At 42.3% G+C, this 24,590-nt stretch overlaps 6 protein-coding genes across 10 annotated transcripts; 2 read left to right on the top strand and 4 right to left on the bottom strand.

The window, feature by feature from the left end:
* Positions 1-15: 15 nt before the first annotated feature.
* LOC128252219 (ADAM 17-like protease) lies at positions 16-3,235 on the top strand. 2 transcript variants are annotated; one of them, XM_052979779.1, is made up of 10 exons: positions 16-155; positions 221-460; positions 517-950; positions 1,007-1,201; positions 1,320-1,458; positions 1,687-1,922; positions 1,987-2,550; positions 2,610-2,715; positions 2,824-2,986; positions 3,046-3,235. In XM_052979779.1, exons 1-10 carry the CDS (start codon positions 77-79, stop codon positions 3,086-3,088), a joined length of 2,199 nt encoding a protein of 732 aa, XP_052835739.1. In that variant the 5' UTR covers positions 16-76; the 3' UTR covers positions 3,089-3,235. The 2 variants fall into 2 exon arrangements, with proteins under 2 accessions (XP_052835739.1, XP_052835740.1); XM_052979780.1 differs by lacking the exons at positions 1,320-1,458; positions 1,987-2,550; positions 2,610-2,715; positions 2,824-2,986; positions 3,046-3,235 and having other exon boundaries at positions 1,687-1,859.
* Positions 3,214-4,762, bottom strand: LOC128252224 (nucleoplasmin-like protein). The gene is made up of 4 exons (XM_052979789.1): positions 4,606-4,762; positions 4,326-4,471; positions 3,579-3,746; positions 3,214-3,521 (listed from the first exon to the last, which is right to left on the bottom strand). Exons 1-4 carry the CDS (start codon positions 4,625-4,627, stop codon positions 3,387-3,389), a joined length of 471 nt encoding a protein of 156 aa, XP_052835749.1. The 5' UTR covers positions 4,628-4,762; the 3' UTR covers positions 3,214-3,386.
* Positions 4,763-4,942: 180 nt separating this feature from the next.
* LOC128252225 (nucleoplasmin-like protein) lies at positions 4,943-10,761 on the top strand. Its single transcript, XM_052979790.1, has 3 exons — positions 4,943-5,086; positions 5,300-5,433; positions 10,073-10,761. The coding sequence occupies exons 1-3, from the start codon at positions 5,065-5,067 to the stop codon at positions 10,373-10,375; spliced, it is 459 nt and encodes a 152-aa protein (XP_052835750.1). The 5' UTR covers positions 4,943-5,064; the 3' UTR covers positions 10,376-10,761.
* Positions 6,290-10,047, bottom strand: LOC128252221 (sodium-independent sulfate anion transporter). Its single transcript, XM_052979786.1, has 8 exons — positions 9,357-10,047; positions 8,239-8,538; positions 7,835-8,175; positions 7,392-7,701; positions 7,031-7,333; positions 6,828-6,973; positions 6,590-6,772; positions 6,290-6,526 (listed from the first exon to the last, which is right to left on the bottom strand). The coding sequence occupies exons 1-8, from the start codon at positions 9,370-9,372 to the stop codon at positions 6,314-6,316; spliced, it is 1,812 nt and encodes a 603-aa protein (XP_052835746.1). The 5' UTR covers positions 9,373-10,047; the 3' UTR covers positions 6,290-6,313.
* Positions 10,762-10,947: 186 nt separating the features above from the next.
* LOC128252222 (4-hydroxybutyrate coenzyme A transferase) lies at positions 10,948-16,213 on the bottom strand. The gene is made up of 5 exons (XM_052979787.1): positions 15,727-16,213; positions 12,183-12,575; positions 11,718-12,122; positions 11,380-11,646; positions 10,948-11,321 (listed from the first exon to the last, which is right to left on the bottom strand). Exons 1-5 carry the CDS (start codon positions 15,905-15,907, stop codon positions 11,134-11,136), a joined length of 1,434 nt encoding a protein of 477 aa, XP_052835747.1. The 5' UTR covers positions 15,908-16,213; the 3' UTR covers positions 10,948-11,133.
* A 542-nt stretch (positions 16,214-16,755) lies between these two features.
* On the bottom strand, positions 16,756-24,528 carry LOC128252220 (alpha-1,6-mannosyl-glycoprotein 2-beta-N-acetylglucosaminyltransferase). Of its 4 annotated transcripts, none has more exons than XM_052979781.1 (11): positions 23,980-24,528; positions 21,460-21,555; positions 21,267-21,395; positions 21,055-21,204; positions 20,806-20,990; positions 20,511-20,752; positions 20,276-20,421; positions 20,059-20,219; positions 19,395-19,742; positions 18,257-18,471; positions 16,758-17,817 (listed from the first exon to the last, which is right to left on the bottom strand). In XM_052979781.1, the coding sequence occupies exons 2-11, from the start codon at positions 21,473-21,475 to the stop codon at positions 17,595-17,597; spliced, it is 1,815 nt and encodes a 604-aa protein (XP_052835741.1). In that variant the 5' UTR covers positions 21,476-21,555; positions 23,980-24,528; the 3' UTR covers positions 16,758-17,594. The 4 variants fall into 4 exon arrangements, with proteins under 4 accessions (XP_052835745.1, XP_052835741.1, XP_052835742.1 ...); XM_052979782.1 differs by lacking the exon at positions 19,395-19,742 and adding an exon at positions 18,740-18,802; XM_052979784.1 differs by lacking the exon at positions 19,395-19,742 and having other exon boundaries at positions 16,759-17,817.
* Positions 24,529-24,590: the final 62 nt, after the last annotated feature.

Below are 24,590 nucleotides of genomic sequence, written 5' to 3'. Positions count from 1 at the left end.
GGTATGTTTGTAACGGTTCAGTGACGGTTACACTGCAAACGGTAAAAATCGATAATGCAGAACTAGCGGGCGAAAAATGTTTACAAAATGCATTAGTTGCTGTGGCCTCGCATTATTATCCGTTTTCTTCGCCTGCCTTTTAGTCGAAAATTGCGGTGAGCAAAAGGATATTCCAGAAAAAGTATAAATTTAATGAAGGATACCCTTTGCTTACTTTTAGTGGCTCTGCAAAAGACGCTGCGCCACTATGAGATTTTCCACAAGGACGATGTGGTGCACAGGGTGGTGAAAAGGGGTGCGAAGCACAGCACGAATCCGTTCAACATCATCAAGGAGGTGGAGTTCACCACGCTGGGCAAGAACTTCCGGTTGATCCTGCATCCGCATAGGGATGTCCTGCACAGCAAATTTCGGGCCTACGCCGTGGATGCGGATGGCAATGAGACGGTGGTTCATATGGGTAGGCTATAGTTCTCTGGAATTCAAGGCTTAGTTCTGAATATCTACGCACCCTAGATCACGATAGCTTCTATTCGGGTCGCGTCTTTGGCGAACTGGAGTCCTCGGTGCGGGCTCACATCGAAGATGGCACCATGACCATGTCTATTCACCTGCCGGAGGAAACCTATCACATCGAACCCTCCTGGCGTCACCTGCCAGAGTCCAAAAAGGACACCATGGTGGCGTACAAAGCTTCGGATGTGAAGGTGCCCAAGAACGAGGAGGGGGCCAGTCCCAAAACCTGTGGCTACATCAAGGAGGGTCTCGAACTGGAGGACAAGGAGCACGGCGATGTCCTGGATAATGAACTGCACACCAGGGAGAAGCGCCAGTCGGATCAGTATGAATACACGCCCACCAAGACTCGATGTCCTTTGCTCCTGGTGGCAGACTATCGGTTCTTTCAGGAAATGGGTGGCGGCAATACCAAGACCACTATTAACTACTTGGTAAGCCCTTGAGTACTCCATCCCTTGATCATTTATTAACTTGAAATCTTCTTCAGATAAGCCTCATTGATCGGGTGCACAAGATCTACAACGACACCGTCTGGCAGGATCGTTCGGATCAGGAGGGATTTAAGGGCATGGGCTTCGTCATCAAGAAGATCGTGGTCCACTCGGAGCCGACGAGATTACGTGGAGGCGAGGCCCACTACAACATGATCCGCGAGAAGTGGGATGTGCGTAATCTCCTGGAGGTGAGTCGGTTTTCTCTATGCCCCTTCAATTTTCGTGTAGCTGCTCTTCCTCATGGTCATCTAACTCTTGTATCTCTCACTCTGATTCCGACTCCGACTCCTCCTTCGTGGTGGCTAGGTCTTCTCCCGGGAGTACAGCCACAAAGACTTTTGCCTAGCCCATCTCTTTACCGATCTCAAGTTTGAAGGCGGCATTTTGGGCTTGGCTTACGTGGGTTCCCCGCGTCGCAACTCCGTTGGCGGCATTTGCACTCCAGGTTGCTAAAACCCAGTAACTCTCATATTTGTCCTTTTCATTTGGCTTACACACTTGCGTTTCTCTTGGTTTTCCTTGGTTTTTAAGTACAAAAGGGTGGCATATAAATCTCAGGGGTTTAAAAATCACAATAAGAGGATATATTTAAGTGGTTTTAGACCCTTAGGCATTTTTATAAAACCCCTAATATCCCCATTTTATTCTAACCTATTTTCCACTTATCACCAAGAATACTTCAAAAATGGATACACTCTGTATTTGAACTCGGGATTGAGTAGTTCCCGCAACCACTATGGCCAGCGAGTCATCACCAGGGAGGCGGATTTGGTCACGGCCCATGAGTTTGGACACAACTGGGGCTCAGAGCACGATCCTGATATTCCGGAGTGCTCACCCAGTGCTTCGCAAGGTGGCAGTTTCCTTATGTACACATACTCCGTCAGTGGCTACGATGTGAACAATAAGGTATGAATTTTAGTTCAGTATATCTTATATCTTTGATATACCAAAAGGATACCTTCCTTTGCAGAAATTCTCCCCCTGTTCTCTGCGCTCCATTCGCAAAGTGTTGCAGGCCAAGTCGGGCAGATGCTTCTCGGAGCCGGAGGAGTCCTTCTGCGGCAATCTGCGGGTCGAGGGAGATGAGCAGTGCGACGCCGGACTCCTGGGCACCGAGGACAACGACTCCTGCTGCGACAAGAACTGCAAGCTGCGCCGCAACCAAGGAGCCATGTGCAGCGACAAGAACTCGCCGTGCTGCCAGAACTGCCAGTTCATGGCCTCGGGGATGAAGTGCCGGGAGGCGCAGTATGCCACTTGTGAGCAAGAGGCTCGCTGCACCGGCGCCCATGCCGAGTGCCCCAAGTCGCCGGCCATGGCGGATGGGACCACCTGCCAGGAGCGCGGTCAGTGCCGGAATGGGAAGTGTGTGCCGTACTGCGAGACGCAAGGTCTGCAGAGCTGCATGTGCGACATCATCGCGGACGCCTGCAAGCGCTGCTGTCGCATGAGCATCAACGAGACATGCTTCCCGGTGGAGCCGCCGGATGTCCTGCCCGACGGCACGCCCTGCATCACAGGATTCTGCAATAAGGTTAGCCTGTAGTGGCTTAGGATTGTCTTGATCTAATCCAAAACTCCATTTCCTTCTAGGGCGTCTGCGAGAAAACCATACAGGATGTGGTCGAGCGGTTTTGGGACATTATCGAGGAGATAAATGTGGCCAAAACCCTGCGGTTTCTCAAGGACAACATTGTCAGTAAGTACTGAAAAGCAGCTTAAAGTTGGGATTTATGTTGCTTTCATGTTATTAATATATTATGCTATAATATCAACGTCAATACCTATTTTATTGATTTATTTTCAGTGGCTGTTGTCCTGGTCACCGCAGTCTTTTGGATACCCATAAGTTGTGTTATTTCCTACTTTGATCGCAAGAAGCTGCGACACGAGATGAAGCTAATCGAATGGAGCCAGAAGTTGGACCTTATACATCCCAGCGATGAGAGGCGTCGAGTGATTCACATACGGTAAGTCACTGAAAGCTTATAATTCCATAACTAAATAACGAAAGTCAATATACTTTCAGAGTGCCGCGTCAAAAGATTTCGGTGGCGCGAGCCTGTAACTAGCACAAAAAACCCGTTGGGTTCCTTTTTCAATCTTCCGTGAGCATTCTTCTCAAAACTGCCACAATTCGTTTGCATTAAGTGACATTTTTAAATGTACACAACACATAAATGAATAAAATTCCATATACTATAGACCAAATATATAAATGTCGTTATAATTGCATTCTGTTTGTAAATCAACTGGCTTACATGTTTATAGTCTTCAAAAATGGGTTCTTTTGTTTGGTTTTTTGTTACCTTAGTGGCTTTTTTTATTTTCTCGGATCAATTTGTTAGCTTACTGGAGTGTAATGTATTTCTACTTCTTCTTATTGCTCTTGCCATTCGTCTGTGGGGCTGCATCTTCGTCGAACTCCAGTTCGCTGTCTTCCTCCTCATCCGAATAGTCCTCGTAAATATGACCGTCGTCAAACTCACCAAAGTTCATTTCCGCCTGAAATGATATTTATTTTAATGTCTGGAATTTTATAGATGGGTTGATGTAATTTACCTTGCCACAGACGTAGACGGGTCCAGTGCCCTGCACCAGTTTGAAAGTCACGGATCCGTTGGGGAACTCGACATTTGGTCTTAAGCTACGGGTCTCGCCGACCTTCAGTACGGCGATGGGAATCTTCACCGTCTTCTTCTCGCCATCATCGTTTATGTTCGTCTCCGCCTGAGAAAGATACGTTATGTGAGTCAATAAAACCTAAAAATTTTAAAAAGATAACCTAAGAGTTCTGCAATGTTGAGAAGATTCAGGGTATAAAATGATTGCTGGGAAATTATACGTTTTCAAATTCGTTTTTTCGTTAAAATCTTTTTATACTAATAAACACATTCTGGCGAATTTAATTATAATCATAAAATGGTGAATAGATTTAAAAAAAATTCTTGAACTCGTTTTTAAACAATATGATTATAATAATTATTTTTTTTTGAGATATTATTATTATTAAAAATATCTTAAAAATTGAATCGAATTGAATTGATTTCAAAAGAGCTTTAAAATAGGGGAATATAAAAGGCCTTTAACAAGAAAATATATGCTAGATAGCTAGCAAGGATGATTTTAATTAATATTTTGATGAATAACCGGAGAACTATATCTCCCTATACTAAAACCGTTATCATCCGAAAATGATAACTGAATCGGCCATTATAAATCCAGAAAATGGTGTGCAGAGACAGGGAAAAGTTGCCGTTTTGTGATTTATGACGGGGGCTCAAGATTATTCCCCAAAACTGGACTCACCTGTACAACGTTGAACTCCCCGGTCTTGGCATCGGGCCCGAGGGAAATCTGTTTGATGATGAGCTTGTGTGAGTGGACGATATACTCCTCTGGTATATCTGGCACGTCGAACTGTGCGATGGGCTCTTTCTCGCTGAGTGTAACACCTGAAAATGGACGAACGGCGAAGGGGGTTGGATTTGTGACTAGGTTTTTTTGCCGGCCGGTGGAGCACCATCTAGTACTGCTCTGGCATCGCCCATTTAGCGCTCCTCCAAACCAAGATGGTACTAATGCTCACCATAAAACGATTCGGACTCCATTTGTAGGCCTGGGAACACAGATGTACAGTCAATTAATAATGGAAACTTTTTGTACTCTACACGTGCCCGTAAAACGGCGATGGCTGCAGTTGTATGAAGCGTTGAACGGTGTTGGGAAACGCACAAAGTCAGCCGAAGCGTATTCTTATCGATGGTTTTACTTACACTTTTAAATGCTAGTTGTTTATATTTTGAACCCTTAAATTAACTGAAAAACTACCGTATTTCTTGTTTACTAATTTTTAATAACTTTATAAAGAGTTTCAAGTGTTAACTGCTAATAAAAGTGGCATCTCAGCGATTGTTTTCCCCTTATCGATATTTTTGCCCTTGGCTTGGCCTGGCAACCCTGTTTAATCTACCATTTTGCAAAAGATTTTGCTCAACACGTGTTCGCCGCTGGTTTTGTGTGAAATTAATATTAAATATTACCTACAATGGCTGAGGAATCATTCTACGGTAATTTAAATTTAATAGAGCACATAAATATACAGCCAAAAAGTATAAATAGAGGCCTGCAGAGCGTGTAGTAGCAACCGAAAAAGCGAATCGTCTGCGACGCTTGCCGGTGTTTTTTACTCCAAGGTTGCAAATTTGTGTGTCTGGCCCCATACTCCCCAAGTTTCGAATGTGCGAAAAAGATTTATAATGGGGACTATGCCCTTTTTGCAGGAGTCACTTTGACCGCCGAGAGCGACAGCGTCACGTGGGATGTGGACGAGGACTACGCACGCGGCCAGAAGCTGGTCATCAAACAGATCCTTTTGGGCGCCGAGGCCAAGGAGAACGAGTTCAACGTGGTCGAGGTGAGTACTTTGCGGTAATGGTGAGGGGCTGGGGCTTGGGCATTATTGCATGTAATAAATCCCAGAAGTTGTGTATGCGCGCGCCGGTGTCTTCAGTTTTTTTTTTTTGCTTTTCTGTCCATTTTTCCGGCCGGCGGGCAGAGGGACCGGTTTCCATTTTTTCCCAGACCAGAACAACCACAAACTTTTCGCTCGTTTTGGGTTAGGGTAATTTTGTCTGTACATCTGCAGAGTGCAGAGTCACCAGCCCCCGTGCTGCTGTACTTTGGCGATGGGAAATTGGCTAGGTATTTAAACTAGAGTACACATCGTACTAGGTACTTTAAAAATAGTACCTACATTTACTAAACATAAATTAGTCATACTAGACTTTAATGGTTTTTCCTGAAAAGTAAAACTGTTTAATTAAAAATGGTAATTATAATCAAAATACACACTAATGAACTATATATAAAAAAACAGAGTTTTTGGATGGTCATAATATTAATTATAAGAAGCTTTCTCAAGTTTGAACACTTCAAATCTGGATAATTAAAAAACAATTAGTTTTAAACATAATATTGCATTTTTCTGCTGTCTCTATAGGCAAAAACAAAAAATAAAAACTTCATAATTAAATTATTTTAATGTTTATAATGACTTATGACTTAGACTTATGAAAACCTCCAGTAGTAGTATTAAATAGTTCAAAATAGTTGCTTTATTTCAAAGCCCACCCATATCTGCAGAAGGTTAATAATTATACTTTTGGCTTTTATACGACACATTTTAAGAATGTTGGTGCTTAAATATATTTGTGGTATCCACCCATCATATAGTACCCTTCCCATCACTGACGCAACTGTACACAGAAATATATGGCAAGACAAAAGAGAACTCTTTATTGACTCAAGTCCACGGCAATACACGAAACGGCTGCCGGCTCGCCGTTCGTCATTGTTTGCATTAGGTCGGGAAAGCTTTTCGAGTACTTAAACATACTGCGCAGCTTCCTATCCATTCGGCAAACCACTCCCGCCGCCGGGATGCTCCAGTTCCAGCAGATCATGTCGCACTTCAGCAGGGCAAGATCTTCGCGCAGAGATTTGAGGTTCTATGTAAGGAAGAGAGGAGATTCCGGGTTAGGGGTTATAAATCGGACGGAAACAACACTCACCAAAGCCACGGTCGTATCAATTGAGGCGATCTCGTGCCCCTTAATGACTACCAATGTGATGGCAGTACCGCCCACGCTATTTCTTTCCGTCACGTGAGACACAATTGACATCTTCAAGTACTCGGCTGCCGCGTAATCCACACTCCCCTTGAGATCGGCCATGGTCACCTCGATGCCATTGAACTAAGGGATTGCACATTCAGATTTATAAGGTTTTGCGCCACCTTAGAGCTCTCACCTTTTGGGTCTCCAAATGAAACTGCGGCTTCATGCTCTTATAGAGCAAAAAGAGTGCATTAAAGGCGATGCCCACTACCATTCCAAACTCCAATGTCCAGAAAACACAGCTCAGCACGGTGACTAAAAAAGGCAGCATATCGCGCTCTGCAAAATAACAAAACTTGTTATACCTACACTTGCTGGATCCTAGTTAAGTCTCACTTTTTGCCCGCCAAATCTCGCCAATGGTCTCGTACTCCACCATAAAGAACATGGCTGCTATGATAATAGCTGCCAAGGTCGCTTTGGGAATGTAGGCAAATGTGGATGTGAGAAAGGCCAGGGTCATTAAAACAAGGGCCCCGGTAAAAGCTCCACCCAGCGGTGTCCTCACTCCACTGGCATTGTTGATAGCTGTCCTGCTAAAGGATCCCGTGATGGGCATGGACGAGAAGAAACTGCTGAGAATGTTGCTGACGCCCAGGGCAATCATCTCCTGCGATGCATCCACTATCTTTCCCTTGGCTTAAAGAAAGGAGAGTATACATTTGGGGATACAATATGGAGAATTATGCTCACTTACAAAAAGCTTTGGCCACAGCTATGCTCTCCAGTATAGATAACAGTGGTATGGTTGCCAGACCAGATCCAATGTGGGATACCATGTCGCCAAAGTTCAGTATTTCCCCGGTGGTTGTGTCCTCCGTGTGAAAAGGTGGAGGTTTAAATGGCGGTAAGCCCGGTGTGATGCTACCGCTGACTAGAAAGGGCAGTTTACCGTCTTTTTTCAAAAGGTAGCACAGCAGGATTCCAATTAACACTGCCACAGCATTGCGAGCTAGAGAAATATACTTCCACACGCTCTTGATGCCAAAAGGCAGGTCTTTGAGTTGCTAAGTATAATAAAATGTTTTAGAAGTTCATTAATTAACACCATATTTATCAAATTTTGCATTTTGTTGGCTTTAAATAAAGACGAAAGGAACAGAAAAAGAAAAGTATGGAAATAGCTTCATTATTACTCACCCTCATTAGAAGCAAGAGAACTAAAGTGCTGCAGCCCAGGATGGCATCATTTCGACGCACGTGTGTTATGTGGCTAAAGAAGTGTATCCAGGTGTTTAGGAACCCATTGGCACTACTGCTAATGCCAAACAAGCTATTAACCTGTCCGGTGGCAATGGTTAGGGCTGCTGCCAGCGTAAAACCCGTTGTCACTGGCACCGAAATAAACCGCATGAGCACTCCCAGATTGAGCAAACCCATTATGGTGATAATGCAGCCGGACAGGAAGCAGAGGAGCACCGCATACGCTGGATTGCCATCCACATACGGCTGTACCATTAACGACATGATGGCAGTGGGCCCTGTTAAAGATGTATTCCATATTTAGTCATGTGTTTAGCAACTCTTTAGACTCGAAAGCTCACCCACTGTGATGTCTTTGCAGGTTCCCAGCAGTATATACACGAAACCACCCATAAAAGCTGAGTAGAGTCCGTAGGCGGGTGGCAAATTGGCCACAGCCCCGTAGGCTATGGCCTGTGGTACGGCTGTGAGGCCCACCGTCAGACCTGCCACCAGATCCATGGCCAGGAAGTTCCACTGGTACTTGGGCAGCCAATCGGTGACGGGCAGATATCTGTGAACGGACCGCATGCTGCAGCAACTTCGGGCCTTTGAGCCCACTGCTCCGCAGACATTTGGCAGGCGTTCCCGGTAGAGATCATCTGAAAAAGCACACAGAGAGGCAATTGAACAGGTCTAACATGTGGGGTCTCCTCACCAAATCTTGATATCATACTATTAAGTGGGCTACTTGATTGATTGATTCTGTGTTCACATGTTCAATATCTCTGCACCTGATCTCAAGTGCCTTTATGGTTTTCTGAGGTTTGGCGGTCTTGTGACTTCTGGAAAATTTCCTAAAGATGTCACCAAACTGATAGACAAGTTCATCCAGAGGAAGCAGGCATTTCAGCGTCAGGAACACCTGATAATTCTTTGATAGAACTTTGCACCGTCTTTTTGTTGTCCCATTATAGATAATTATATTGAGTTGCTTTTAGTATCTTAAATATCCTTGACTAGTTTTATATCTTCTGCTTAAATACTGTATTCATTGGGAAAGTTTACTTTTTGATATGGCTGATGGACAAGTTCATCCAGGCGAAACTGACTTGTCATTGATAATTCGGAACACTTGATAAATCTTTAAAAACAAACATTAAAGCTTTTAGACTTTTGTGTCTAATTACGGACTCACTTCAGAGTATTTGCCATAAATAATGTAGACACAGACCCCCTTAGTATCTTGAGGATCTTTGTTTAGTCATTATCTGTCGAAGTTCACTAAATTTTCACTTATAGTGTTCCAAATTGTTTAGATTTAATTGTTTTAACATAATCAAGAGAATATTAATTAAATGCTTTAGAGCCATTCAAGATTAGTTTATATATCCCTGTTTCTAGTTTTCACTTTGATACGTTTCCCTTCAAATTGATTTGCTTTCACTTATCCTCTTGAGGAAACGCGTTCTCCACCTACCTTCATTATCGCACATGCCGACAAGATCTGAAAAGCACTTTACAGCTGGCTAACACTAGGTGGGAGTTTTGATTTGAAATACACGTTGTTGATGATTAATTAGCGGCCACTTGTTAGATTCGCACTTGCTGGACTGGGACTTAGAAGAGCCTGGCTGCAGTTTGAAAGGGAACGAACCGATCCACTCCAGCGTGGGCAGACGAATGGTCAAGCGGCCGTCAGTCGACGGGGTTATTACTGCAAACCGACAGTGCGAAATGTGTGAATGTGTGGGCAGCAGTTATCATTCATTTCAGTTAGTTGCAGGGAAGGTGCTCTGCTGACAAAGATTAGAGATAGAAGCGAAAACGAAGACTGCAGAGCGATAAAGTGGGCCAACTTCGCTTTATCTGTTCGCCCAGATCCGAAATTTGTGTAATTTAAGAACAAACCAACTATCTGTGGCCACTTAAAAAGGCCTATGGCGGCGGGAAACAATATGGGTCAATCAGTCAGTTGAGCGAATCTTATCTTGGTTGCTTAATGCTGGTAAGGACAGAGAAGGAAGGATCCAAAAATTGTGTTTATGAGTAGAACGTGACGAATCGTATCTTTTCGCGTAAATCAGGCACATGTATGCAGTCTGCGAATTAAGCAACTATCTATAAGCCACTTGAAATGCCTATGACAAGAATCTAGTAAAGCAAATCATTCCATTCCCATTCTTACTTGCGCAGGTTAATACACTGAAGGATTCGGTGCAAATTCCGATCGCTGTATTGAAGGCCGGCGAGACGCGCGCCGTCAATCCCGATGTGGAGTTCTACGAGTCCAAGGTGACGTTCAAGCTCATCAAGGGCAGCGGGCCCGTCTACATCCATGGGCACAACATCAAGGACGATGTGGAGGTGGTCGACATGGAGGAGGAGGATGAGGAGGACGATGTGGCCGAGGACGAGGAGGACGAGCACCCAAAGAAGCGCGCCAAGATCGAGAACGCCGCCGATGGTAAAAATGCCAAGAACAACAAGAAGAAGTAAACTAAACAGCTAACCGTCAATCATCCATCGAGGTTTAAGCTATAAAAGTGTAGATTTTAAAACAAAAACAGTTTTAGGCCCTATATTACAATACGATGCAAACTGAGAATACAATCTAGTAGTTCCTTTTGAACAGCTCCTTTTACATTCAATTCAAAGACAACGTTGTGTGCTCGGGTCGTGTTATCCATCCTAATCGAATGGTCTGTCACTCAGCCAGGAGTTTCGCTCCCCGTTGGGCGAGCAGATCGGACTGTGACTGATCGGACACTAATCGAACACACAGATTTGTATATATATTAAAATATAACTAAAGCTAAGCCGGACTTCCTGTACGCGCCTCCTTCATATATGCAGTATGAAAATAAACTGTCGTCGGAATACAAGTTAAAATGCCTTTTATTTAACAAATTCTATCGCGGGTATTCTAAAACTAAGCATTTCAGTAAGAAATGCCCCTATTTAATATCTGAATACCAATTGTAAATCGTTATATTCTTTCAACTCCCTTATATATTTTAGTTTTCATAATTTAAAAATAAAATGTTGGTAACTATTAAAAGCGGATGGTAAATAATTTTTCAGTTTTTATTTCTCCCATGAATTCGTTACTCATCAATTATAAATTTCACATTTGGTAATGCTATAAGGGCTATCATGATTGCAGTTCTATGAAGTGGATCAAAGCGATATCGGGAATGCCTTCAAAGATTGCGGTGTGGCTGCTCGGAAATAGTTCGTTCTACGAGTTTCAGTGCTTAGTTCGGTGATGGCATGACCTTGATGCGATCGAAGGCCTGTTTCTCCAGGGTTTCGCGGTGCTTGGGATCGGCAATCTGGATGAGTTCATACATCCTCTGGCGCACATTCTTGCCGAACAGCGAGGCAATTCCGTGCTCCGTGACGACGTAGTGTACGTGGGCACGCGAAGTAACGACGCCAGCGCCTGGAAGGGATTGGGGATTAGCTGTGGCTTCCAAAACGAAACACTCATCTACACTCACCCTCCTTAAGCGTGGGCGAAATCTTGCTCTCGCCCTTGTTTGTGGTCGATGGCATGGCAATGATGGGCACACCCAGTCCGTCGATGCCCTCGGCAGCGCCGCGAATGAAGTCCACCTGACCGCCGAAGCCGGAGTAGAAACGGGAGCCAATGGAATCGGAGCAGACCTGTCCAGTCAGATCCACCTCGATGCAGCTGTTGATGGCCGTCATGCGGGGCTGCTGTTTCACAATGCTGGTGTTGTTCACATAGTCGATGGCGTACATCTCTAAAAAGGTGAATAAATATGATGTAGTATTTAGAAGATGATTTATTTTGGGCATATTTCAGGACACCTACCGATGAAGGGATTGTTGTCGACGAAATCGTACAGAGCCTTGTCACCGATGAGGAAGGAGCCCACGATCCTGCCCTGGTGCATCTTCTTCTTGCTGTTGGTGACACATCCCTTGCGCACCAGCTCCACCACACCGTTGGCGAACATCTCGGAGTGGATGCCCAGATCCTTGTGGTTGTGCAGGGCGGCGAGCACGGCGTCGGGAATACTGCCAATGCCCATCTGCAGGGTGGCGCCATCTCGGACCAGGTTCTCGGCAATCAGCTTGCCGATCTTCTTCTCCACGGGAGAGATCTCACCAGTGCCATGCTGCGGCAGATCGTCGTTCACCTCGATGGCGTAGTCAAAGTGGGACTTGTGAATGATGGCATCGCCAAAGGTGCGCGGCATCTTGGGGTTGATTTGAGCTGGAGGAGCAAGACCAATAAGTATCAGGATTCACAAGGACTCAAGCTGCCCAAACTCACCAACAATCAGCTTCGAGTGCAGCAGGGCAGCTCGCACACAGTCGACGCTGGTGCCCAGGGAGCAGTAGCCATGGTTATCCGGCGGCGAGACATGGATGAAGGATACATCTGGCTTCACGATCTGCTTGTAGAACAGCTGCGGGATCTCGTGCAGGAAGATGGGCACATTGTCGCCACGCCCCTCGGCCACCGCCTTGCGCACATTGGCGCCCATGAAGAAGGAGTTCGAGCGGAAGATGTCCTTGTACTCCGGCTTGGCGTACTCCCCAGGACCCTCCGTGTGCATGTGGCACACGGTGACGCCCTCCAGCTTGTTGTTCTTTCCGTGCTTGGCCATCGCATTCAGCAGAGCCACGGGCGTGGAAGCTGCTCCGCCGGCGAAGACCGTATCACCTGAATTAAAGAGGGCGAAAACCGCAGGTTTTATTACCAATAAGTTCATTTTGGCACAAGCCGCTAATCTGTTAATCCGTAGATATTGTACTTTTTATGATACATTAATCTATCGAGCACGATGTCATCTATAATAGACATAACATTCAATTGGAGAGCCTACAATAAAGGCTTTTCTATTTTGTTTAATTAACAGTGCTTTAATTGTAGTCATATAGAAGTTTCCAATGATTTAGCTAAGCGCCTTCTCAAAAAACCTTTTGGGAATTTCCCAGTGCTAATCTTAACGTTCAAGAAACTTTTATGAAATGTTAATATGACAAACATGGCCTAATCTACATAAAAATTATAAAATTTCTATTTGACATGAATTTATGATTTTTCCTGATCTTGCAATTAATGCTGTCTATAATAAAAATATCATATTAGGTTCTTGCATATATCTATTAAAATGACGCTAACAAGTGAACACGTTTTAAAAATTAGTATACTTTTTGATAATTGATTCTATCCGTGAGATATTTTTATGATGAAAAAAGTAACATTGTTTTTGTGCATACGCCATATATACTAAAATAATGACAAAGCGTAATTATGTTTTTCGTGTCCAAATAATTTATGTTGCGCTGGTCATGCCTCTAAAAAGTGAAAAACTACACACCTACGCATCTATTTTTTCCCAGACGAATTGTGCCAATATTTCGACTATATTTTCTTCGATGTTTAAAGTGTTTATATTTCGATTCTCTCAGAAGCTTTAAAGCTATAGCTAATAAATACATGTATGTATGTACATATATCAGCAAATATTCAGAACGGTTGCGATAATGAGAATGCCGAGAGTGGGAGAGCTTATTGCCAAGAAACTCGTGATAATGAATGTTTGTAAATAAATAACACCGGTTTCAGTGATGGCTTTACATTGTAAACATTTTTGACACAAAGAGATTAAATGAAATCAGAAAGTTTATATACTTTGCATAATGATAGCCTAGACAAGAACTCTACTTTGTTGTAAAAGGGACTTACTTAGATGCTTTCAAGAAACATGAATTTGATCTATTCATAAGCAATTTAAAAGTGAAACATATCTAGGCACTCCAAAGTTCACTTCCATGTTGTATCTTATATATATCCTAATGCATTTATAAGCACATGCATAATGCTTCGGCAATCTATTTTGGTTACACACTCAAGAGGTATGCCGATATATTTTTGGTATGAGAAACTGGCAAGACCAACAATGCTGTGCAAATAAAGTCGATCGAGCCTCTTGAACGAAGGAATCATACGATAAGTGTGATTCTTATCAGCAGACGTCTGAGACACGTCAACAATATCAAGTTTTCCGCGAACTTTATACTAATATTTTTACATATTTATATACATATTTACTTAATTGCAAAAACTCAATATATATCTTACGCTTAAATTTAGTTAGTTAGTCCCTGCTGTACCATTTATTATCTGCCAAAAACGTGCCAAACGAAAAAGTTGTCCAAATCTAATTACGTCACAGATTTGGCATGGCTTGTGTTGGCGATTTTGGCTAAAATTAGAGATACCAATTTTTGGTGACGTTTGTGGGTCGCTGCGATATGCCACGCCCCCTCCAAAGAGCGGCCCCTCCCCATTATATTATCAATTTGCATGGACCTGGTGATGAGAGGCCTTAGAAGTGCTAAGAAATTAAGATATTTCGTGCCTTGTGGGCGTGCCCAAATATTTGTTTGTATCACAGTATCACAGGAGATTGCCAAATTGTGCCCAATTGAATTTAATCAAAGCAGGGGCCCCGAATAAAAAAATGTCAGGCAGAAAAAACATCTGCTCATTTCCTATCTTTATATTCTAACATACAAATTATCTAACCGTGTTCGTATTATTGTGATACGAAAATAAATGAAGTGTTTTGATTTTTTATTAAAAAATTAATATTTTCTCTATGTGATTTATGAGTATGCTTCCACCAAAGAATCCATAATTCTTCGAATGACAAGCCCTACAAAAGTTCACCTGCTGATATTCGTTGCATAACCTTGCCTCCATATAAAGCTGTGCTCAATAGCATACTGGTATGTACATATATTATAGGGTCTTATCAACACGACAACCAAAGGCCGGTTGTGCGGATAGACTTGTTTATGAGCTAGTTGTTCTTGCCACTAAGCTGAGCTTTGCATCGGACTTTTCTGTATTTGTTTTGTTGCTGTGTGTGCCCGAGTGCAAAGTACAACTTTCGCCTGGAAAATCATCAGCGCTGAATAAATACATACTATATGCATCTAAAATTTTGTTTGAATATTAATGCTTTAGCACGCCCAGCTGTTTTCGTAAGATTAAATTAATTTAATTTTCACTTGTGCAGCTTGCAACATTTGAAATTACGTATATAATCATAAAAGTTAATGATTAGAGAGGTGAAGATACCCAAAGTTTGTTTCTTTTTTGATAAGAAAAATACAGTGAAAACACTAAAAATTACACTTTTCTTTTGTATAACTTATCTAAAGGTGTACGCGATAAGTACATCGTGGGTATATTTATGATTATTGCAGTAGAATTCTTATAAATTTAACTTTGATTAGCATATTTTTTTCTATATTAACAGCCAGTTTAATATCATATGAATTACTCGTTTAATAAGTGAAGTTATTGGGTTGAGTTTAAGAGCCACGACTGTATGTACATATGTATGTACTTTGATAACAAAAATGTGTTTAATTCTTGGAATTAAGTAATATATATTTATTAACATGCATATATCTCCATATTTTCTCTTATAAAACCTCTTCTTTTACTTATCTGAACCATCGCTCCTCCATATAGCAACCCTGCCTAATCACGGGCAATTAAGTGCCATCAGTCTTATATTGAGCACCCTGTAATTGCCCTTCGCTGTGCGCTCGAAAGTAGTTTGAATTACAATATCCGAAAAAAAAAACAAAAACACATGGGTTTGTGGGTAAGGCCTGGCCCCCACAACCCCGGTGTTTTCGTTTTCGTTCTGTATTCCTAAGCAGACCCACTAGAATATTACATAACCGAAAAGATTGCAAACACAATAAGTTAAATGAAGCAGCCAGTTCCTGGGGGATGGGTTCTGGATGGATGGATATGTGGGTTTGGGGTAAGTGCTACAGGGACTCACCCGATTTGATGCATGCAACGGCCTCTTCCGCCTTGACGATTGGAGGCTCCCGGGCGATTGGATGCGACAGTTCCCGGACGTAGGTGAAATAGTTGTTTTGGGCGGAGACCGCGGAGGCGGTGGTCGCCGTTTTCAGCAGGCTATTCAGGTGACCCACATGGCGCGCCAATTGCTTGCTCATGATGGCTTATATAGGGTATGTAATAATATATTACAGAAGAAAACACACACAATTTGAAAGGGGTTAACGAAAAGAACGCGAGATGCAGGAGGCGGCAGAGTGGTGGGTTTCGCTTGGGAGAGTTCAGACTGTTCTTGGTTTGAATGAGTTCCGTCCACAGCGGCACCAAATTCGCAACTGGTTCGCGGTCCCAAAACAACAACGCCATAAAAGCTTTTCGGCAAAAGCTATTCCCCGATCACAATCCCCAGCTCTCAATCCCTATCTGCTCCTCTCCACCATTAAAACATTCGCTCAAGTCTCCGTCATTTGCTGATTAAATATGTTCAAAGGTAAAATTTTAAAGATTTTCGGTTATTTATATATACATTTTATTTGAATTTTGAAAAGGCAACAAGCCGACTGTGTTGGGTAACGAACTTGGGCGTCGATAGATCGAAAGCTTTTTGGTTATCGGTATCGTAAGGTGTGACTAAAGAAAACTTTTTTATATTCTATTTGCTTTAATTATTATATTATTTTTCGTTAATAAAACAAATATTTCTTAACTTAAGTTTGAGGGTGCCAGTGCTGAACAGTTTGTCTTAGTTTCGATAGACCAACGGCCAACGAAAGCGCCAAAATTGAAAAGTGATATATACATATATTGTATTCTTTGCTCATTAGAAAATATTTCCTTGTTGTTATATTGTGGTAATAAAAAATGATCTGTGAAATGAATTTTAAAACCAAGAATTCTAAAATGTTATGACTTTTTGAAATTAGCAACAATAGGTTAACTAAAATTTTACAGAAGACACATTTAAAAGCATGTCTGTTTTAATCATATTTTTAATAACTAATATCCCATTACTGTGAACATTAAAAGACATTTGATTGGTAGAGCTTTTACTTGGCGTTTATTTACTAAGATTATTCGTTCAATTAATCAAAAATTCCTAATACATAAAAGCGCTTGGACTAACGATTAAAAAATAACAAAATACATTAGTTTCGCGTTCGTATCATAAAAAGACCTTATGTAATGTATACAACGCAATTCATCTATGTACAGACTTAAAACGTAGGACCGTAAGATATATCAAAAATTTGATCTATGTGTTAATGCGCATGTGCATGTGGTACATTGCTATGACTAGTTTATGCGATTTGTTGCCTCTAGACTCGAGTAACATTGACCGGTTACGAAACGGCTTCGGCACAATCTGGGGATACGAGTTAATATATATATATATATTTGATCGCTAGTATTAGTAGGATTAGTTTCAGTTGCAAGGATTGCTACCCTGTCGCTCGGAACTCTGCCGCCGATCCTTGAATCTGGACGGAGCCTAAACAATACAAAGTGATCATCGTCGAACTGAAGGGCGAGCGGTACAGGGTATGAGGATATTACAACACGGCGTTTTTTTTTTTAAATATGTGACTAGAGGATTACTTATAGTATGAGTTGTGCAGCGCCCGAGGCGTGGGTCTTTGGGCTTCTGGCTTTGATTATTTTCGATTAGTTAGCTGATACAGGGTACTTGCTGAATGTTGTTCGTTTACAGTGTTTAAGGCTACTGCTTAATATTCCTACTTAGATAACGCTATGAGCTAGGCTTCCTGGCTACTGACTCTGATTGGATTCCGTTTCCGGTTCCGCTTCCTGTGGCGGTTTTAATTTGGGCAAAGGCTTCCCTGGCCCTTACCTCGTGGGCAGCGTCATGTTCAGGCACAGCTCGTGATCCCGCAGATCGCCCCAGCCGCCGTTGCCCTTGCGCAGCTTCGACTTCTTCATCAGACTGGGCACCGTCAAGGTGAGGGAGCGCGGGAAGAGCTGGTGCGAGTTCCTGGCAATGCGCAGCACGTGCTGCACCTTCGAGATCACCTGATTGGACTCGCAGTTCTTGTTCTTGTGGTGCACCCCACTGTAAGATAGAAGGAAAATGTACATATTATATATAAGAAGAGCTGAAGTTTAGAAACCTCACTTATAACTTCAATTTAAAATTCCATTTAATTTATTTAAGCTTTGATTTTGGTTTGATTTACCAAATGGGATTGAGGAGAAACATGTGACTTTTAAACTGACAAAAATCTAAATATTATTATAATCAAAAACAGATGTTCGTAGATTCTCATACAAAAATCATAGCGAGTTCTTGGATATTCGTAGATTCTCTCTTGTAGCGATCGTTATATAAATCTCCAGTGTTATACAAATTTCTGAAATCATATATCTCAAGTATTTTAAAATGTTTCATTAAACTACAAGGGATTATTTAAGAAACTATCTTTGCTCTAAAATTATTCTTTAAGCATTCCCTAATTAATAAATTGTTCTGCATGAGTATGCTCCTTGCTCACCATTCGCCGATGTGAAAGACCCGTGGACCCTTGACGATCATTGCGTGCAGCTTGCGCCGCAGACATTGCTGGGACACATGTTGCAGTGACCAATCCCAGTTGTAGTCGTCGTAGGTGCAAAAGTGGCGGGCACACTTCCGGATGTTCGACCAGGTGGTGCGATTGAATGCGAAGCCCATGTTGTGCTTGCTACTAACCCAGGGCATTACCTCCACCTGTCGAGGAAAAATTCGGGTTAACTACGCATAATGGAGAACAATGGAGTAGGTAACAATATTAAAAACGGATTATCAAAAAGTAAGGAGAGGGTGTCATGCAAATTTCATTCGATTCGGTTCGCCTGATGAGGACAATTTGGATACTAGGACATTCCAAGTGGGTCCCAACACGCACTTCCTTCGTCCTGGACTAACCACTAGTTGGACTTAAAGTGCGAAAGCCGGATATTCGGATGGGGTACAGTGCGCTCCATACCAAAAATACCTTGCGATAGTCATTTATGATGCTCTGCCTGTCGATCTTCACGGTGCGTACGCGGGCGTGCAACTGGCAAATCGAATCAAATCAGTTCAGGAGCGGATCAGGGCGAAGTGGGCGGGTCGGAGATGTAGCATGCCATCACAGACATATAGATAAGTACATTAAACACAACAATTACAACAACAAACAGGCAGTGATGGGAAATATTTAGGTGGTTATAGCAGGCTACGTGACTCGATACTAGTAGTTTACGTTTCAATGTTAAAAAAGCTTAAATTTCAATGTTTCTAAACAGATCACGTTCCGTTTAGACTTTAGCTATTTACTCCTGAGGCACCTAAGAATGTAATTGTTACAATACCAAAAAATAATCATTAATATATAAGCCTTGAACCCCACCTAGGGTTAAATAAAAACATTATTCTACCATCACTGCCAAAACAAGGTTAGCAAAGATAGAGGATAGTACAGATCATGCGAAATTGCCAAAGCGTAAATGGATGGGTTATGCAACAAAGAATGAGCAACGAAAGACATCTCTACGCAAACAGGAGGTGCTCGGCTAGGGATGATTGGGGTCTTGGAGTGGAGCGGCTGGTGCGGTTAACAGGGATCTCGGGAATCCCGCAGATCCCCGGATAGATAGCGGTGCGGCTACCTTCTGATAGACGGAATACAATGACGGCAGGACATGATAGTTCCATGTTTGTGCACCATTTTTGCTGCTGCTATGGCTACTTTGCTCGTTATTGCTGGTGTCGGATGTGGCGGCGGTGGCGGTGACAGTGTTGATGAGGTTGCCCCGCTTGTTACTGGAGTCACTGGCTCTCTGGTTGTCAGCGGTGTCGCCCACATAGACTTTGGATGACGGTGGTGATTGCGCAGATGATGAGGAGGAATAGGAGGACGACACAGCTAATTGCACAGAGTTTCTATTGTTATTCCTATTGTATCCTAATAGACTGTTTGTCGAGATCAGCGAGGAAGCATAGGATTTCTTGTTAGTCTGCGTGCCAGAATTCGGAATAGAACAGATACATATGGTAAATTACAATAGTCAGATGAGTTTTCTCTAGTTAAGCACATGTTTTTTGTGTGGGTCTATGATCGAATAGCTGGCATCCATTCGGGCAAAGTCCTTGCCGCAATGGGCTGCCATCACAAGTCCCAAAAATGGATGGGTTGTATGCGTTTTGAATGAATGTGTTGTGTAGCAACGAAAGCTTGAAGGATATACAAAAGATAGGCTCGAAGCGCTCTCTGAATTTTCGCAGCCAATGGTCTAGCATTAAGTGTACCACTATTCTGCCCCAAGTTCTCACCTTGCTGTGGTACGTGTAGTAGTTGAAGGTCTTGAGATAGGTGCCCAGGGACAGCACATTGCACTGGGGGCACAAGTCTTTGGTTCGTTGCTGCATCATGGCCAGCAGGTAAAGGAAGTCTTCGGCCACATAGTGATCTTCCTCAAGGAATAGGACCAAGCCTGGAAGTATTTGCGATATTAAGTAATGTTTTTTTTTCAAGAACAACTGATTTTACCTGTGTGATAGCGGGTCACCTCCAGTTCATTAAACACCCGGTTCGCTTTCCAAATCCAGTGGTGCTTTGTCTGCGTAAACTTTGCCTCCCGATAGTGGCCATAGAGATCGGGGTACATGGCATTGTTACAATTGGTGATCAGAGCTCTGTTGGCAAATGAAATGAAGTAATTATTGTCACAAATGCATATATTCTTCAGAAGACATAAGTATAACGCCTGTTTTCTTAAACTCACTGCTCCTTTTTGATATTCCTCGGGCAATCGTTGGGATCCACGCCGGGATACTCATTTGGATGCGTCTGAATGGAGTACGGATAGAAGATCTGCATCACCTTGCAGAAATCGATCTGCTGAACCAGGTCGTTGATGTCGTCGTCGTAATAGTCATGCGAAAACACCAGCAGCACCTTGGAGATATCCCTGGCCTGCGCCAGACTGACAATCAAATGTCGCAGGTAGGTAATCCTCGTGTGCACCTTCAGTTTTAAGACATTATAGAGGAGTTATCTTAATGAAAAGGTCCACTAACCTGGACTACAATTATCACAGAGTCGTTTTGCAGGGGCCCGAAGACGTCCTCGTTGAGCACCGACTGCATATCGTTGTACCTCCCGATCTGACGCTTGATCTCCGTAATATTCGGAGGATGATAGACGTCGAAGCTGATTGTGGTGGCAGTTGCAGCTCCGGAACTAGTTGCATTCAGGAGCAGGGCTAAATGGGGAACAAGTGTTTTATTAATACAAGTTTTTTTTAATATTCTATAGAGATATATTACCCGCTCCGGAAAGAACTCCTGCTCCCGAGTTGGTGTGATTGCGGGAGTGGGGTGTCAGATACTTGTGTAGGGTGGCGGGCACCATGGCCAAAATGGCATCATCCGAATCGTTGGTGACCGCATCGCCCAGCACATTATCCCGCGAGTCCACTGGGAAAAGATTAAAGTACATATTTAATTATGGGTTCCCTGAATTACTTATAGTAACTTACAGTAGTTGAAATTGTGGTACTGCAGCAGGCCGAAGATGCACAGGGCCAGCAGGAATACACTCCGCATGTAGAAGTTATTGCGCTTGCGCCCCATTGCTCCAGTATTGGGCAGAGGGATCAGAATGCGACCTGTTCACAACCAAACAGATTTAGCAAGGCTTACTTGTTATATTTGGTATCTTGTTTCTATTACCCCTCATTTTCGACATATCCGCAACTCGTTCTCCTCTCGGTTCCGGGATCGAATAACTAGCAAGTGTTCACTGGAAGGGCGTCGTCATCTCGCCATCTAAAATAGAGTGATCACAATTATTACGAGAATTCCCAATGTTATCAACACAATCAATCAATTGGCTTTCAATTAATGTGATTATGTTTCACATACATATATTAAGAAACATTTTCGCAATTAGCTAAATAATAATAATGTAGTTTAACTTTGATGAAAAAGAATAAGGATTAATTATTTAATAATACCTTTACTTTTCGAAACATGGAAATATTTTTTTATTACTTTTTTTTTACATATAGAACTTTTTACTTTTTCATATTTGCAAGTATGTAGTTATTTTATTACACTTGCTCTCAAGGAAAAATTCATTTAAATTTTATCAGACTTAAGGAATGTGAAAAGCAGAACATCTACATGTTTGTACTAGCAGGTTTTCTGGGAGCTTTTAAATCAAAACCTATAAGTGCCCTGATTCTTCAGGGCTAATTCGCACAATGGGATTCGGAATGGGAATGCTAATCAGAAGAGTAACGAGTACGGAAATTCAATTGCACACCGGCCTCTAGTGCGCCGTATTCTCAGATCCATACTTGGCACTGGGCACTTGGCACTTGAGTTTAATTAGCAATGGAGGCTCACTGGTCTCCGCATGACAGAGGAGGAGCACGTAGTCGCCGCATGGAGCACGCAGTCGGAGAGCCTGTAAAGTGGGCGGACCGTTGTCTGAGATCAGAAATCTGAAATCCACGGCCTCGCGTCAATTGTCATAAAAATAGATTCGGCGGCGGGCGGCTCAGCGAAACATTTCACATGTGAAACGCTTTTGCTTCGAAGAAGCGTAATTTATGTGGCAGAAACAGCAAAGAACTAGATAATGCCCGGCACTAGGAATCATGTAATAATACGTTTATTTGCGATACGGGGGCGTTTCTAGAGGCACACGCAACGACCTATTTATAATTCCACTATTAAGCATTTTAACAAATTCTATTTAATATTTATAACAATGGGAGTGTATACAATTTTTAGCAAAAAGATAAAATAACATCAACAAGAATTCGATTGTTGATACAGATTTTTTTTCAATGCAAAGCACCCATGTATGTGAAAGCACCAAATAGGTTCTCGGGGAAATAATTCAATTTGCTCATTTTCATAGTCATAAAGTTTTTTTTGCCAAGGTCCTAAACCTACTCATTCTAATAAGGTAAATAAACATAAAACCCCCCGTGAATAATTATACACATGTGCTTGAAATAAATAAGGTTCAAAATTTCACCTTGAAAAAAAAACTTTTCGTATTAGGCTGTTCCCTAACGGATTACGCTAAATCCTTCACACGTTTCCCCAGATTTTAGTAGTTTGTTTTGGCGTCTGGCTGTCGCCAGTCCAAAGCAGTTTCGTTTCACAAGTGGACATCTCAAATCCAAGTCACATGCGAAATTAATGTAGGAGCACAGAACAAGTACTAAGGCTATAGCTGCTAGATACATTCAAGTAACCTTATTAGCTAAAAAACTATAGCCAATAGAAAATGCAAATGTGGAGTGCTTCATAATTAGAAATTCCCTCTCCAGATGAATATCTAATTACGCCCCCTAGTGCCAGGCAACTAATTATAATGTTTCCTGGTCCCGCCAAGCTGACGCATTCAAATAAATAAAATCAATGGAAACTACATTAATAAATCTGCCCCTTTATTAATAAATTGTAAGTGGGGCAATTGACGATTGAGTTCGACTTTGAAATTCAGGGAGTGAAAGGGGAATGCGGAATGCACACTGAAAAACATTTTGATTGATATGCCTTAAACATTTTTTTTATAATTTATTAAATACAATTGTCAAACAATGTAATCTAAAACCAAAACTAAAGCAAGTACAAATAAAAGTTTTCTAAAACTAGTTTTAATAAATTATGCTTATAAGCTTATAATGGTTAACTAACGTTAGTTCTATCGTAGTCGGGGTTCAATCCCGAGGGAGTCCAATACGTGATGAAAAAATAGTTATAGTTACGATAACCAACCCTAAAAATGACCTCAAGTTATAACTTCAATTAAATGTGTTTTAAAATTCATTAAAAACTTTTTTCAAACGGCCCTGTTCAACAAATTTTAATGAGTTAATACCTCAATAATTAAAACTATTAATTTTTTCTGTGTGTAGGAACAACCACTACTCGTAAATGCAGAGACTTTTTTTGGGGCGGTAGTGAATGGCGGGTGGAGGAGGGCAGGGGAGAGGAGGGAAGGGGAGAGGCATAAGGGGCGTGAGGTCGAACAGGTATTTTCGGTTTGGCTGTTACGAAATTAATGGTAAAAATTGTCATGCCGAAGCGAAACCAAAACAAAAACACACGAAAACGCAGGCAAATGCGCCGTTTACTTTGCATTGTTTTTATGGGTGGTTTTAACGACTGACTTTGGGTGACTTTCGACTTTTTTCGGGCGTGTTAATTGTTTGGGGCAAGTGGACGCACCTTTGCTCGATTTTCCGACCAGTTCGGCACCTTCGAAGGACTCGAATTCTTCCATTGTTTTGCGGTCGCCAACTATTCTGCGTCCAATCGATTTTTCAGACAACCCCAAGAATTGCAGCGTAACAAATTTCCTGATTTCGTCCGGGTTTTGGTGCATTTCGGGGGGTTAAGGGTATATTTAGTTGATTTCCCAGCGAATCGAAGGATTTAACTTTTATCCCAGTTTGTTGTCGTTTTTGCTGTTGTTTTTGCAACACAAACTCTTGCATTTACGGTACACACACACACTAACAGCTGCTAAGGTAGCCGCTGCACACACACACACGCACAGCGGACAAACGGGCATCTCTATCTCTTTTCATCTCATCTCTCTATGCCGCACATTTTTCACATTTCCCGGTTTAGTTTTTTTTCTCTTTTAATTTTATGTAAATTTGTCTATTTAGATTTCGCTTTCGTTTGGCCAACAACAAACAACTCGCGATCGAGTATCTCGGGTCGGCCGTCCGTTACGAAGTATCTCATGCGATGTATCTCATAGAGCGCGAATCGAAATAAAAAGGTAACACAAACAGCTGTTCGGGTGGAAATGGGAAACCAGCGATAACTTA

The sequence above is a fragment of the Drosophila gunungcola genome, chromosome 3R (genome assembly GCF_025200985.1).
Source record: "Drosophila gunungcola strain Sukarami chromosome 3R, Dgunungcola_SK_2, whole genome shotgun sequence".
NCBI lineage: Eukaryota > Metazoa > Arthropoda > Insecta > Diptera > Drosophilidae > Drosophila > Drosophila gunungcola.
The sequence above is the reverse complement of the archived record's forward strand: the minus strand, read 5'-3'. Positions and strand labels throughout refer to the sequence as shown.

Excerpts from the sequence above, each read along its gene's own strand:
- LOC128252219 (XM_052979779.1), top strand. The coding sequence starts at position 77 with ATGTTTACAAAATGCATTAGTTGCTGTGGCCTCGCATTATTATCCGTT. Across the intron at positions 461-516 it reads TGAGACGGTGGTTCATATGG|ATCACGATAGCTTCTATTCG; the intron begins GTAGGCTATAGT and ends TACGCACCCTAG. Across the intron at positions 2,551-2,609 it reads TCACAGGATTCTGCAATAAG|GGCGTCTGCGAGAAAACCAT; the intron begins GTTAGCCTGTAG and ends ATTTCCTTCTAG.
- LOC128252224 (XM_052979789.1), bottom strand. The coding sequence starts at position 4,627 with ATGGAGTCCGAATCGTTTTATG. Across the intron at positions 4,472-4,605 it reads GGAGTCCGAATCGTTTTATG|GTGTTACACTCAGCGAGAAA; the intron begins GTGAGCATTAGT and ends GTCCATTTTCAG. Across the intron at positions 3,522-3,578 it reads CCGTCTACGTCTGTGGCAAG|GCGGAAATGAACTTTGGTGA; the intron begins GTAAATTACATC and ends ATATCATTTCAG.
- LOC128252225 (XM_052979790.1), top strand. The coding sequence starts at position 5,065 with ATGGCTGAGGAATCATTCTACG. Across the intron at positions 5,087-5,299 it reads GGCTGAGGAATCATTCTACG|GAGTCACTTTGACCGCCGAG; the intron begins GTAATTTAAATT and ends CCCTTTTTGCAG. Across the intron at positions 5,434-10,072 it reads ACGAGTTCAACGTGGTCGAG|GTTAATACACTGAAGGATTC; the intron begins GTGAGTACTTTG and ends TTACTTGCGCAG.
- LOC128252221 (XM_052979786.1), bottom strand. Across the intron at positions 8,176-8,238 it reads CTGCAAAGACATCACAGTGG|GGCCCACTGCCATCATGTCG; the intron begins GTGAGCTTTCGA and ends CATCTTTAACAG. Across the intron at positions 7,334-7,391 it reads AGCTGTGGCCAAAGCTTTTT|CCAAGGGAAAGATAGTGGAT; the intron begins GTAAGTGAGCAT and ends CCTTTCTTTAAG.
- LOC128252222 (XM_052979787.1), bottom strand. The coding sequence starts at position 15,907 with ATGAGCAAGCAATTGGCGCGCCATGTGGGTCACCTGAATAGCCTGCTG. Across the intron at positions 12,123-12,182 it reads GCACTCGAAGCTGATTGTTG|CTCAAATCAACCCCAAGATG; the intron begins GTGAGTTTGGGC and ends TTGCTCCTCCAG. Across the intron at positions 11,322-11,379 it reads TTCGCCCACGCTTAAGGAGG|GCGCTGGCGTCGTTACTTCG; the intron begins GTGAGTGTAGAT and ends AATCCCTTCCAG.
- LOC128252220 (XM_052979781.1), bottom strand. Across the intron at positions 21,205-21,266 it reads GTACCACAATTTCAACTACT|TGGACTCGCGGGATAATGTG; the intron begins GTAAGTTACTAT and ends ATCTTTTCCCAG. Across the intron at positions 20,753-20,805 it reads CTGTGATAATTGTAGTCCAG|GTGCACACGAGGATTACCTA; the intron begins GTTAGTGGACCT and ends TTAAAACTGAAG.